Below are 14,233 nucleotides of genomic sequence, written 5' to 3'. Positions count from 1 at the left end.
AGCAAATTTTTTCAAAACACAGTTTGATGCTATTTTGGTCCTTTCAGCATTGTGGGTCAGTATTGCAAGTACAGGCTAATTACCACCTGAGGTTACTGATCTAGAAGTCATAATTAATCCCTCAACGTTTCACCACTTCCTGGTTTTATTTCTACTTCTTCCCTTATGCAAACTACTTAACAGCAAAGGATGATTTATTAGAGGAGATTTATGTACAATTATAAAAAATACTTCCAAGTTCTATTTCCACATTCTTTAACATTCCTGAGGGGCATTTTTTACAAGATTAAAAAAAAAAATCTCCATTTCTATTAACACTTCCTTCCCCTTTACATTATTAATCCTGTACTTGTTTGTCTTCATTAACCTCACAGTTACCACCAGGACATCCTCAGAAGTGGCAAGTGGCACAGGGAAAAGCAGCCAGGGCATGAGCTGGACCCTGGTGTGATGGGCTCCATCCACAGAGGACAGCCAGGGCTCGGCTGCGGGAACACGGTCAGATGGCAGCAGTGGCACCACCAGAGATCAGCGGTCCTGAGCTCCTCTAGCACAGAGCCACGGCCAAGGAGAAGCCCACCAAGGTTATCATCCTTGTCACTGCGTGGATGGGGTAGGAGACACCCAGTGCATGGTGGCAGATGTCCCCACTGCTGCTCCACTAGAGCCACCCCTAGCACCATGATGCCCCTTCCCATGGGAGCACGGCTGCGGTGGGCTCCTGCTGATCGACTCTTGGCTCACCACTACCAGCCTACCCCAAGCAAACCCAGTCAGGGCTGCAGGGTTTTTACAGCAGAATGCAGCAAACTCAGCGGAGGGCAGCACATGACCCCTTCTCCCCACTGCACAAACTTCATACATCCCTCTGAGCTACAGCAGCAGGTTCTGCAAATGTTTCTGAAGGGAATGAACAACGTCCCATACACAGACCATTCCTGCGCCTGGTCAGCAAAAGGGGGAAGGGAAACATGATTCACCTCTCCATGATTTCTTGTCCGTTCCAGCAAAGACTGTTGTTCTGAACAGTGGAGCTGTGGTTGCAGATGTACTCTGGCAAGCTGCTGTAAAAACCGCTATAAGACTTCAGCTTCGTAATGAGTTCCCTGGAAGAAAAGGGGAAAAAGATAGCGCTCAGTTAAAAGAAGAAGACTGGGTTGGTACATTTTAACCAGTGAAGGTAGTCAAACAAACACAAGAAACCAGATGGGTGCAAACAAACCATGAAGCATCAGACTTATTTCTGACCTCAGGTAGCATTTTGCATCATCCCCTGATTTTATTCAGTCAAGGGCTGAATCCATGCTTCCTAGGGCAAAACTGCCTGTGACGGGAGGGATGCTGGGGCAGCAGGACCTCAGCCCACCCATGCAGCACACCAAAGCCTATAAAGATGGGTAACACTTGTTTTCATGCTGCACTGTCAAAAACACACCATTTCAAGGTATATGCTGGGCTGGCCATGGGGTCACAGTCTGCATTCAAAAGGACAGGTTACAGAAGAGGAACTGCAGAAGCACCGGGCAAACGGGATGTCAGGCTGTACGTACACCGTGCACCCTCCCTTCCCAGAACCAAGGACTTGTGTCCCTGGCAGGTCCCCTTTGGCAGCGATGCAGAGGTGCCAGGACATGGGCTGACCCCAGGAACTCACCCCAGAGACTCTGATAGCCAGCAGAAAGGGGACGGGGGGTATGGGAGTGGGATGTGCCCGCCCCCCCAGCCCAGGTCTGTCCTCTCAGAGGCACTCAGCAGCTGTCATTTGGAAACACTGACAGATTTAATTCAGTAAATGGCACAAAGTACGCGATAATACAAGAGCAGGGACTGGAGGAAGCAAGCCTTAGTCTCACAGTCTCTTGACTTGGCTTCAACGCATATCCCCCTTCGGCAAGGGGCTGTTTCTTGGTCTTCTTTCTCCCCGGGAGGGATGAGGAGGTATCAGCACCTCCAGCAGTCCTAGGGGCATTGTCTTGGTGTCCGTAGTGGTGGGACACGACTGCTGTGCCCTGCCAGCTGTCGGGAGCTGCCCCAGCACCCTGCTGTCAGATACAGTGAGCTTGGGCAGGCTGGGGTGCAGAGGGGGTGCGCAGCTCCCTCCATCCCTCTTCGCTTCTATTTGCTTGAGGATTTCGTGGACGAAAGCCTACAACTGCCAGCTGGGGGCAGGCGAAACAAGGAGAAGATACCCAGCTCCAGCGAAGGCAGCCTGAGCTGCAGCTGCCTTTTTGCTAACGAGGAGCCTGTTTCTGCTCCAGACACAGCCCATGGAGGCAGACAGAGGGCCACCCAGGTCCCACCCTACTCACCACAACGCAGCCTGATGGGATATGGCAAGCACCAATCCACCCATCACTGTTCATCCCAATAAACCTTTGGTGGAGGAGTCAAAGCCACTCCAAAGGGTGGGAGTTCAGCCCACAACCCCCCTGCACAAATTGGAGGGATGCTTCAAGCATTCACCACCCGCATGAACCACCTCCTGCACTGGGCTTACAGTGGGGCAGGAGCTCCACCCAACACCATTTAGAAAACCAAAATGAAGCAAGACCTGGGTCTTCATTTACACCAAACCTTGAGCAGGACAAGCCTTATGCTAAAGAAAACCTTCCTGGGGAGCTGAGCCCAGGCCAGGAGGGGAAGGGAAGTGAGAAATTCCTCCATATCTGCAGGTATGAGCTCACGTAATTAATCGCAGCAGATTTCATTAGACTTCACAGCCCTCGAAGGACATCTCCATCAGAGCATGGGATGCGTGACCCTCCGACATGTCGAGACAACGGAGGAATGCAAGCCCTGGTGCTATATCTCATGGGAACTCTATCAAGAATGTGGCTCTGTTACTATTTAAAGAGAAATCCACCCAACTTAGTCTATCCCCAGTTCCCGAAATTGCCAAGTTTTCCTGTTTCTCTTCCAAGGGATTTTTCTTGTATTCAAGATAGCAGTAAAGGCACAGCACGTCTCTGGATGAGCTTTCAGATCCAGAGAGGAGATGCTTCTCCCCAACACACCAGTGTGAGTCCACTGAATTACAGCTTCTATTTACACAGTCCCTGTGTAAAGCACAGGGGGCAGTAACAGCAGTGAAGGCACCTGCTTCACTTCAAAAATATTCAGTAAAAGGCTGTTAACATTCCTGAGCTACTGTAAAAGACTGCACAAAAATAAAGTGAAATGAGTCCCCCTAACTTACACACACAGTGTTACGCACAATGTTCCAGGCTAGAGCCACCATTTCTACCTATAACTACACCTGTGAATATATTGGGCACTATAGCAGTGCCCAGGAAATCCAGGCATGGTGTTTGGTGTATGACTCTGGGTGCCTGGTGCATTGCAAAAAAAGGCAGAACAAAGATGAAAAGCAGGAGAAAGTTTTACAAGTAAAAATAAATAAATAAATAAAAAGCCAGCCATAGAGAAGCTCTGATATTCAGAGTTAAAACCAGCTGCAGGTTTATGGGTAAGGGAAACAAGAAGCTCTTCCATCTGCTTCTATAAGGCCATCCATACGGTGACCACTCCTGCAGCCCACCCCTTGGGCATCACGCTCAGCCTGGGCACTCTCACCTCCTCCTGCTTGACAGGGTTTCTTCTTGCTCAATGCGAGCCACCTTCAGGACTTTCTTGTCAACGAAACGGTCTTCAGGGTAATTAGCTGATCGATATTGCCTCTGCTGAGCGTGGCCGCACAACCGGCTGATCTGGAAAACACAAACACAGCAGCATGAGGAAACGCTGGGACAAGAAATACTTCAGGAAAAGAGCTGGTCAGTCATCCTGTCATCCCCATCTCTCCCATAGGTCTTGCAAGTGCCTGAAAACAAACTGCTGCCCTAAGAACACAACCCCACTCTTGTACGAATACCCCATGTGTGGGAGAGAAAGCAGGAAAGGTCAGGCAAGATTTTCAGGCATCAAAGTGCCCCTGTGATTGTCAAAACCCCAGAGCTGCAGGTGTGACCAGCAGAGCTCCTTGTGCCAGGTTAGACTCATGTTCAAGATGTTCTCCAGCCCCTGGTGAAAGCCGTGGCACCTCAGGATGCTACACTCCACCACTCTAGACAGACTTCTAGCAAACATCTCCCCTCCAAAAGTAAATCCTGAGATGCCAGTTCTGCATCTCGAGGCAGCTTGGCATCCACATGGACTGCACTGCAGGTGCCCAGGGATGAGCATCACACACATCATTATTAATTAAAAAAATCAGGACCTAAAATAAAGCAAGCATTATGGCTGCAGCCCAGTCATACCCTGGGAGGTCTTGATTAACAGGGCTCTATTAATGACACAAATTAGCTCATTAGCACACAGATGATTTGGTAACCGGCTGCAGCAGCAAGGGAACGAATCCAAAATGCCTCATTAAAGCTCCCCTGTGCAGCCAATGTCCCAAGACTCAGCCAGCAGTGCTGCAGCCGCCTCTGCAGATGTGCAGCCATCTCCTTCTCTGGGAGACCACCAAGGGACAACAGTTCCCCCAAGGCACTGGTGCCACTGGGAAACCCACCTTTTGAACATTTCCATGCTATTCTGCAGGACATGTCTATGCTGGGTTGTGAAGGGGTCTTGGCCAGTTGCTGGACCACGAAGGCACTGTGGCTAACACTGACCCCTCTTCCCTGGAGCCTCACCCAGGCTTAGGACCAGCCACATACTCATAAAACGCCTGTTCCTCACAGAACCTCATTTATCTACATGCCACACAAACCAAGGCAGCCAGCTAAACTCCAAGTTAGCCACACACCAGAGGCTAAAAGCACACTCATTGCCCAAAGCTACAAGCATCTGATGTGTAAAGAGAAGAGATTAATTCTGTTCTATTACATCCTGCATTTGGGTGGGCAAATAAATTAGTAATGTCACCTTTTTCATTATCAAGAGCAGCATGGTTTGTTTGCTCAGGCAAACAATGAAGAGTCAAAGAGAAACCTCCCGGGAGCCGGGGCACTGCCATTTCTGGTTCACAGCATGGTGGGAAGAGATGCTGCCACCAGTCCCTTCTGCACCTGTGGCTGCTTCTGTTGAAGCAGTTCTACCTGCAGCATCTTACCTGTTGTTTATTCTTCTGTTGGCCTCCCTTGGCTGTGTTTCCTCTCGGCCTTGCCAAACCCAAGACTTGCAGAAGAATGTATCAGCCCTACTGCCTTCCCTAAATCATGTGGCAGGCTTAAAAAAATAAGGGAGGGAGTAAGAAAAATGAACACCATCTTTTGGGCTGTTCTCTTTGCCTTTTGGCTCTTCCTTTAGCACCCATTGCTCTCCCACAAAATTGTCAGGTAATCCCCCAATGCAGGCAGGCAGGACTAGAAGGAAACTACAGAGCAGCAGGAGAGCTGGACAAGGGCATTTGGGACACCTGAGACCCCAGCGCTGCAGAATGGGTCTGCACATCCTGTGCAACAGGCAGACTGGGAGGAGGGCATGAGGATGCACCAGGGTTTGCAGATCTGACCCCCAAAGACGCCCTCAGAGCCCACGGGGAGTCCAGAGATGAGACCTGCCATGAAACCACCTTGGGGAAACACAAGGTGTGCAAACGTGAAAGGACAGAGGGTACAGAATAAGAGATGACACTGAAGCAGCATCACTGCACCCACGCTCTGCAGGGGCATGTAAAGCGGAGAAGAGAAGCAGGAAAAGGTTGGATATTTTAAGCTGCCACTTGCGATGACTCCCATTGATTCTCCCACCTCTGTGAAAAGCCCCCCCTTCCCTTTCCAAAGCCTGTCTTTCAGCTGGCAAAGCCTATTGAACACAGAGAGAAGAGCAAGGCCAGGATCAAGGCTTTTTTCCCCAAGGTACTGAGACACGCTGAATGTGAGGGGATGGCCTGAGACACAGTGTGAACAACGTCACTTCAAACAGCAAAGCGGCTGAGCAGACCGGGGCACTGAAGTACCACAGGCCCTCTGCTCCCAGCTCCTGCAGCTCAGCCACGTCCTCGCAGCCCCACTCAGCATCTGGGTACCACAGGCTCCTGAGACGGATGGAAGCACAAACAGGATCATGCTAGCCCTGACATGGGACAGCAGATGAAGTCTTCAAGCTGGGAAGTCTGAGCAGCGCATCCAAACTTTTACTTATTTATTTATTCAAGGACCAATTAACCTCTTCTGTAAAAAAAGAACCTGAAGCCCATCTTGCAGAGTCACGGTGAAACAAATGTCAATTTTTCGTCAAAAAACCTGTCTGAGATTTGAACTTTAAATGAAGTGAGAGAATGTAGAAGTAACAGATTGCCTGCTCATTTGCAGGGGCGGCATCGTGTACACTTTTTTAGAGGGAGGGAGGGATTTCACAAGCCATCTGCCAAAGTCTGTGGGCCACAAGCGGTCCTAGGACAACAGCTCAGAAATCGTGTTTCAATCCTTCCCCCTTTCTGAGTCCCCGCCGCAAGCTCAGGAACAAATTAATCCAGTTTCCCAGTCTCTTCCTGACCACAGCTACTTTAAAGCAAGCTCCAAATCTTAGTAAGTCCAGAAAAATAGCACTGTAGGGCAGTTAGAGAAGGGACAACAAAAGCGTTAGACTTCTGGGGCAGAAAGTGAGATGCCTCAGCTCTATAGGCACCGTTTGCTTTGGCAAGAGCACCCAGGTCCCCAGCAAGGTGGGATGCCTGCAAGAGCAAAAGGAAAGTGGCACATCTAATCATGTGTGCTAAACTAGTATCAAGCAATAGTGGTAATACGTGGCTCCCTCCAACCACACAACCATAAATGTGAAATTCAAAGCGAATCAACAGAATGGAACCGCTGGCTCTTCACCTCAGGTTGTGCATGCTGTCCACAGGATCATAAATATACATGAGTCCTTACCTAAAGTATATTCAGTGCAAGAGCCATGCAGTCTCTTTTTCATGTCACACACAGTCCCAGAGCAGGCTGAAGTTTGGAACTTGAGGCCACAAAAAAAATGAATAAGTAAATCAAATGGCAGTGTGGGTTTTTTGTTCCTTTTTAAGAGAATCTGCCAGTCCACTGAAAAACTGCCTCGAGTGGACACAAGACAAGCAAAACCTTCTCCAATCCCTGAACGTTTATAAGCCCCCAGAGCAACCAATACTTTAAGAGCTGAAGCTAAATTTCCCTGCCCCAGCTCATTAACAAACTCACTAATTACCCAATTTCATTAGCCTCTTCCATGCGTGCGTGACCCAGGCCACAAGGGGAACACTTTGCTGATTACTACCCACCACCCCATTTCTTTACTCCAGCCATAGGGCTAGCCTATGCCCACTGGTGGGGCACAGCTCCTTGGGGAACTCACAGCTCTCCGGGACCCACCAGCTGCTGACAGTCCCCGTGCCGGATTGGGAAACAGCTGGTTCCCAACACCCTGGGGAGCCACACAGCGCATAATGGCTCTGCTTTAGAGGGAACATTGATTTCAGAGGAGCACGGGGACAAAGCTAATGGAGTAGCGCTATCAGCCCACTCTAATTTAAAGCAAGAGGTGCCGGAGACCTGCTGGGAACCTGTTTGCAGCTGCATGGAAGCGATGCACCGTCAGCAGCTGTGCCTCGGTGCCGCTGATGGGGGGCAAAGCCCCCATGGGCACCCCCAGACCGGCATCGCTCACAGCACCGGGGCCACCGACCAAACCCCGGCACAAGACAAAACCCTCTTGCCTTGCACGCCAGCAAGCAAGTCCCAGGTGGGGAAAGACTGGAAAGCAGCACACGTGTGATCCTCAGCGCCAATCAGAGCATCACTTTCAAGAGTAAGAGCTTTTTAAAGGTAATTTTCTAGAAGATTTGAAAAAGAGGCTAATCAGCTTTGCCTTGGAAGAGAAGAGAGTGCATTAGACACTAGTGAATACCTGCTGCTGCCGCTTCTCATTCAGCCCATGAGCTCCACTCTGCTCCGAAGGAGAGTTTGCTATATTTGACCTTTACTTACACTTTACATGGAGTTTCCATTTGTCTTCTCTGTGAACTCTTCTGCTTATAGATTCATTCTCCAGGAAGACACAGTAATTTTTTTCCCCTCTAGGCGCTGGCCTCATTTTGGAAGATTTCCTCCCACAATCTTCTCTGCTCTCTGGAGTTCCCGTATGTCATTTTAATACCTATTCCCGAGTTTCCTTTGGGAGAAGCTGCACATTAAACTGAAAAGCGATTAACTATTATAATTGATTTGAACACAGCCTCTGAAAGGGTGATTTGCTACGGTATGCACAGAAGAGCTGACCACAGACCTCAAGGAAATGTGCTGCCTTCGGAGGAAATAACTGGTGCCCACTAAACCCTGTGCATCATCCAGCAATGGAACCCAGTTTGACCAGTAAGGTGAAAGCCTTAGTAAAGCAGCCGCCTGCTTTGGCAGTTCTTCCCCAATTCTTTTTCACAACCTACTCCACTACCCATCACACATATTATTAGCATTATAAATGGGGCATAAATGCATTCTTTATCTACAAAGTCACCATAAAAGTGAAACTGAAGTCTATTACTCAAGCGCTGCTATAGAAATCTGCTTAATTAAATTCTAAAGGGCTTAAACCAAAAGTATACATTGTGATGATATGGGATAGAACATAAACTTTTTAATAGTAGTAACCAAGCACATTTACCATTTCTACAGGTGTAATAAAAATGCTAATATATGTTAATGTTTAGTCTGTGGTTAATGTTTTGTCTTCTTAATTTCCCCAAGGCTTTTATTACTGATTTAAATCTGCCACACTACCCCAGTGATTGCATCGCCTTCCATAAACGGCACTCTCAAACAAATGCTGATTAACAGAAATGAAGAAACATTTAGATAGGACAAACACTCGTATTATATGCTTGTAATCATTATATACATTTTGTCAGGAAGATGGAAAAGAGACAATTCCCTGCTTCCTCACTCTTCTCACAGCGGAAAATATGATTAGAGGCATAAAATGAATTTACAGGCCTTTATTTTAGGAAGCACATCATTATTAACTAAGTAATGATTGTTCCTCTGGTTCCAGGCACTCAAGCAGAAAGAACAAACTGAGTGTGATAACATAGATGTCTTCTACACACATTTCACTAAAATTCCTTATTAATGGAGTATTAAATGCTATTAATCAGCTCTATAGCATTACGATTTCCATTATTCAGACATCATCTTGCAGGGATTACATAAGAGACAACTTCCTAACTCACTCTCACGGAGCAGCAGGGATCGCGGGAAGTGACCTACTCTCTGTGCTGAGGAGAAGAGCGTTTAATAATGCATCACCTTTAAATAATGCAATGCTATAATGTGTAAAATGCACACAAACACTAATGCTTAGAATAACAGAGCGCCTGTCACACCAGTGCCCGTGGTGACGCCCAACACATGCTGCAAACACGTGCTACAAATGCTGAGGGACCACTGCAGCTACCAGACCAGGTTACACTGAAGACCATCACCACCTGGTTTGAAGACCAGGTCTTTACCTCCTGCAGACCAAGGAGGCATGAAGGAGGAATTTTCAGAAGGAAACATAACTTCATTTTTATATCACACCCTCATGTAGAGCATGACAAGGTACTCTGCAGAGGCTCAGCATCACAGCAGGAACACAGGGCCCAGGGAGCACCCATGGGTGCCTCAACCCCAGGCTCACTTCTTGTCTGTGAAGACAGTTCTGATCACTGACCGAGAGAAAAATAAGAGAGGGCTTGAGACTTGATGGAAGAGGAGCCAACAGCACATCTGCCCTTGAAGACCCCAGCTGCTGCCCAAGGCATTTGCCATGCCGTGGTGTAACCTGAGGACTAACTGGTAAGGTTCCTCAGGGCAAGGAGAATTGTGTGTTGTCACACGAACTGGTGACACAGGTGACACAAGAGCTGGCAGGTCTCATGCATCACATGGTTACGCATCCGTTCTATCCCAGAACCTGCGTCAGGGTGCGGGTGCAGAAGGTCAGAAGAGCACAGGGGAGCAAAAGCGTTTCAACCCTTGGTGCTAACTGCTGAAGCTGGATGATCCCCATCTGCACTTCCCCTGCTGCTCAGCGTTCAAATAGCTTAAATCAGTCGGAAACCAGCACTGCATTTCCATCCCTGCTCCTGTTAGTGCATGCCACCCTGTCCCCAGGAGGACCTGATGCCTGTTGTCCCATGCATGTGCCGCAACATCTGAGGTACCTCCATACTTAGATTGGATATTAGGAAAAAATTCTTCACAGAAAGGATTATCGGGCATTGGAACAGGCTGCCCAGGGAAGTGGTGGAGTCACATCCCTAAAGGGCTTTAAAAGGCTTTTAGACGAGGTTCTTAGGGACATGGTTTAGTGCTAGAGTTAGGTTATGGGTGGACCCAAGGATTCTGAAGGTCTCTTCCAACCAAAATGATTCTATCATTCTACACTCTGTCCCACCATATCCCGACCCCTGGGCTGACCCCGCTTCTCCCAGCACTGGATGCCCTTTCCCTCAAAGGAACCATGACCTCAGCTTGAATTGGGCCCTTTCAAACCTACATAAAATAATGCAAACAAGATGTTTCTTCTTCCTGGTGCCCCCAATGTGCAGAGTTTAATCCACCAGAGAAAGCTGCTTTGTGTTTAAGCAAAAGGCTGTTTATTGTTATTTATAGGTAGAGAGGAAGTCAGACTAAATGATCACAGTTGTTCCTTCTGCCTTTATAATCCATGACGTATAATTAAAGCACAACTTTTCAAGTCAGTGTTTCCCTTCAGTGTTTTGCTCATTCCATATTTAACACAAAATTTGGTATTTCAGCTCTGATCATCAGACCTCGGCAGCAAACAACAGCGCAGGCAGCCGGTGCCCCAGCCAGGGCTTGCACCCAGCCCAGCGATGGACTGGGAGAGTCAGGAAAAAAGCATTGGCTTAAATTTCACTTATGCAGTTTTCCCAAGTGGAGACATTTCCTGAAAGAGGGCCCCGTAGTATCCTAATGCTCCCATTATGGTTTTAAGTTAGACCTATGCAATATGATGTTTCTTAGACAACCAAACTAAGGCTTTATTCTTGGAAAGAGAAGTCAGCTTTGTCTGAAAGGTGACAATAGATCAAAAGCGAAAACATGGGAGCACAATCTAGAGAAAAGCAGGAGCACACTAGACTGGCCCAAGCCAGATTCAGGTGCAAAACATGACAGCACCTGGAGCCCCCAAGGTGCTGTGTGGCCACTGTGAGGACACAGCAGAGGCTGGGGGCATGGCCGATCCTCACCCCATGCTGGCATTCGCATCTTCGGGACTCTGATCCTCACCCCATGCTGCCATTCACACCTTCGGGACTCTGAATCCCTGAGAAACCCTAAACAGTTCCAAACTCAACCACCTGATTTCAAAACTATCACTGAAATGACTAACTTGCTAGAAAATTTGGACTCAACATATCAAAGCCCATTTCTGCTAAGGATGCTAAATGCACTGCGATTATACAACTGTGCATTGCGGATACTATAATACTTGCTCAGTTGCTACTGCAGGCCCCTAGAAGACCCTCCTGTTGCAGGCAATTAAATCTACTTCATCTCAACAGACTCAAAAGCAAAGCAAGGAATTGGTTGGAAGGACTAGCAGTTTCTACCAAGAGCTTAAAAAAATTACTTTCTGCATTTCTAGCTGTTGAAGAATGCCAGTAACCAGAGAATAACCCCTCTGAGAGCACTGAGGTCCATGCAGGCTGCAAGCTCTGTCTCTCTTGGAAGAGTCATAAAAATCACAGAATAGTTTGGGTTGGAAGGGACCTTCCCAGCTCACCCAGTGCCACCGCTGCCATGAGCAGGGACATCTTCACCAGCTCATGTTGCTCAGAGCCCCGTCCAGCCTGGCCTGGGATGTCTCCAGGGATGGGGCATCCACCACCTCTCTGGGCAACCTGGGACAGTGTTTCACCACCCTCATTGTAAAAAATTTCTTCCCCATATCTAGCCTGAATCTCCCTCCTTTAGTTTAAAACCATCATCCCTCGTCCAATCACAACATGCCTGGCTAAAATGTCTGTCCCCATCTTTCTTATCAGCTCCTTTGAAGTATTGAAAGGCTGCAATAAGGTCACCCCGGAGCTTCCCTTCTCCAGCTGAACACCCCAACTCTCAGCCTGTCCCCAGCTGTTCCAGCCTTGGATCATTCCTGTGGCTCCTCTGGCCCCTCTCCAACAGGTCCATGTGTGTCCTGTGCTGAGGAACCAGAGCTGGACACAGGACTCCAGGTGGGGTCTCACTGGAGCAGAGCAGAGGGGCAGAATCACCTCCCTCCACCTGCTGCCCGCACTGCTTTTTCTGCAGCCCAGGATACAACTGGCCTCCTGGGCTGCAAGTGCACGTTGCCAGCGGTGAAAATGCCGGGATTGCCCCGTCCTGCCAGCAGCCAGGGCAGCAGATCCCCCAGGCTCGCGCGGGCCGGGGCGCTGGAGCCGGGCAGCACCAGGGCTCCAGGCGGGCGCCGCGCGTCTGTGATTTTCCTTCCGAGAGTTAATTGGTTTCCTTCACAGATTTCTGTGGGTTTTAATATTGCACCGTGTTTGTGCCTACGGCGCTACAGAAAGCAACAATCGGAGAGAAATAAATTCCTAGCAGCTTAATTTAGAGAGGAAAAACAGATACCTGCCATCAGTCTGGAACGTAAGCCAGCAAGCCGGAGACAGTGCATATAATCGGTTGTTTAACAGTAGCCGTGTCAGCTGGGTTGCAAATGCAGTCAATATCTACCAGTCCAACTTCCCCCCTGCAGCCATCAGCAGAGATTCAATTATTTTTTGAGAAATACATTGTTAAATAATTAAAAAGTTACTGCATGCCTTTTTTTTTTTTTTTAAAAAAAAAAGGACCAATTCAATTTTGGAAGTATAAAAGTATAAAGCCGTTAAAATGTGTCAGCTAGCAATTAGCTACTGTACACTGTTTGTTCTTGAATATAATCCTTGGGTAGGAGGGCAATATTCTTAGAAACGCAGCATTAACTTGTTCCTCAATGACTTTAATATGGCTCTTTTCAAATTACTACTCATAAAATCTCAGGGAAGAAAAATCTACTGATGATATTCCATCTCCTTAATTAGTTCCCTCTATCAGCAATCCAATAGCAAGTGTAATATTTATATAAAATAGAGCATACAGGGCTTACCGCTAACCCTGCTTTAACTGGTAAAATCAAAACAGGTAAAAAGCGACAACCGTTTTGCAACCCGAGCAGACCATGCTCACAGGTATATGCAGCTTTTCAGATTTATACTTCAATAAATGCTTGTACCCAAACCATCCCAAAGGTTTTTACACCACTAACAGTACTTTTCACTATAAAATGCCCTCCCCCCTTCCTGTGCCAAATGGAAAATGCTTCAAACCCCAAAAGGTTTGGTACCCGTCATTCCTCCCCACTCACCCATCCCTTACAAAGGGCCATAACCCTACTTATTTTAACCTCCCCATGGGAATAACCCCCTCAGCCACCTTCTGCTTCCTCCATCCACATTTCTCTTCCCAAAGACCATTTTCCACTACAACAAGAAGGCTGGAGGCACCAAAACTCACCAAATCATTTTCAATTGTTTTTAAGCTGCTGAATATCTTCAGCAGGATAATTACAACCATTTGTTTTCCAGCTAAGCCCAGAGCAACCCCACAGCACATTATTCAGCCTCTGGTGAGGGGTGCACGAGGCTCTCCCCATAGCGAAGCTATGGACCTCCCCGAGCAAAGCCTAAAACGGAATCATAACCATTGTTATTAACAGAAAGTGGTAAAAATATCTCAGCACAGCAGAGATTAGCTGCTGGTAAAATTATAATCCATTCAAGGCCAAAAAAAGGGCTCAGGAGCACCCTGTGTTCTTTTTCCATCCTTCTTTTTTCCTTCATCTGTTGATTTTTCTTAGTTTTGAAGCTACCAGATACATATTCATTCTTTTCCCTGACAGTCAGTCCTCTTCCTATCCAGCCTAATCCAATTAAAGGTCAGCACCAAGATAATTTACCCAAAGCGTGGTAGACCAGGTAAAAAGACTCCCATTAGATTTTTACTCATGATAAAGGAATTGCATTTTCCCAAAGACAAATCCAGCTTATTGAAAATGTAAATCATTATTTTCTATAAAGATATAAATATCTGCAGGGCTTTTTTGAGACTTTGTTGTAACACATCTTGTTTTTACATGTACTGCAGTTAGTACAATTGTAGTACAGAATTAGCTTCTGTAGTACAGATTAGCTTCTGCTTGATTGAGAATATCTTTATAATGGAAATCAGTGTGCACTTTTAACCTTGTTACAATGCTATATTATATGTCT

The 14,233-nt window shown here is 47.4% G+C and overlaps 1 protein-coding gene across 1 annotated transcript in view; it reads right to left on the bottom strand.

Moving 5' to 3' along the window:
• GPC3 (glypican 3) overlaps positions 1 to 14,233 on the bottom strand; it is a 149,189-nt gene that overhangs the window by 55,071 nt on the left and 79,885 nt on the right. Inside the window, exons 4-5 of the mRNA XM_065077611.1 lie at positions 3,574 to 3,707; positions 981 to 1,106 (exon numbers count right to left, since the gene is read on the bottom strand). Of these exons, the coding sequence (XP_064933683.1) occupies positions 981 to 1,106; positions 3,574 to 3,707 (260 nt within the window). The remainder of the gene's footprint in view (positions 1 to 980; positions 1,107 to 3,573; positions 3,708 to 14,233) is intronic.

The sequence above is a fragment of the Columba livia genome, chromosome 12 (genome assembly GCF_036013475.1).
Source record: "Columba livia isolate bColLiv1 breed racing homer chromosome 12, bColLiv1.pat.W.v2, whole genome shotgun sequence".
In the NCBI taxonomy this organism is placed as follows: domain Eukaryota; kingdom Metazoa; phylum Chordata; class Aves; order Columbiformes; family Columbidae; genus Columba; species Columba livia.
The sequence above is the reverse complement of the archived record's forward strand: the minus strand, read 5'-3'. Positions and strand labels throughout refer to the sequence as shown.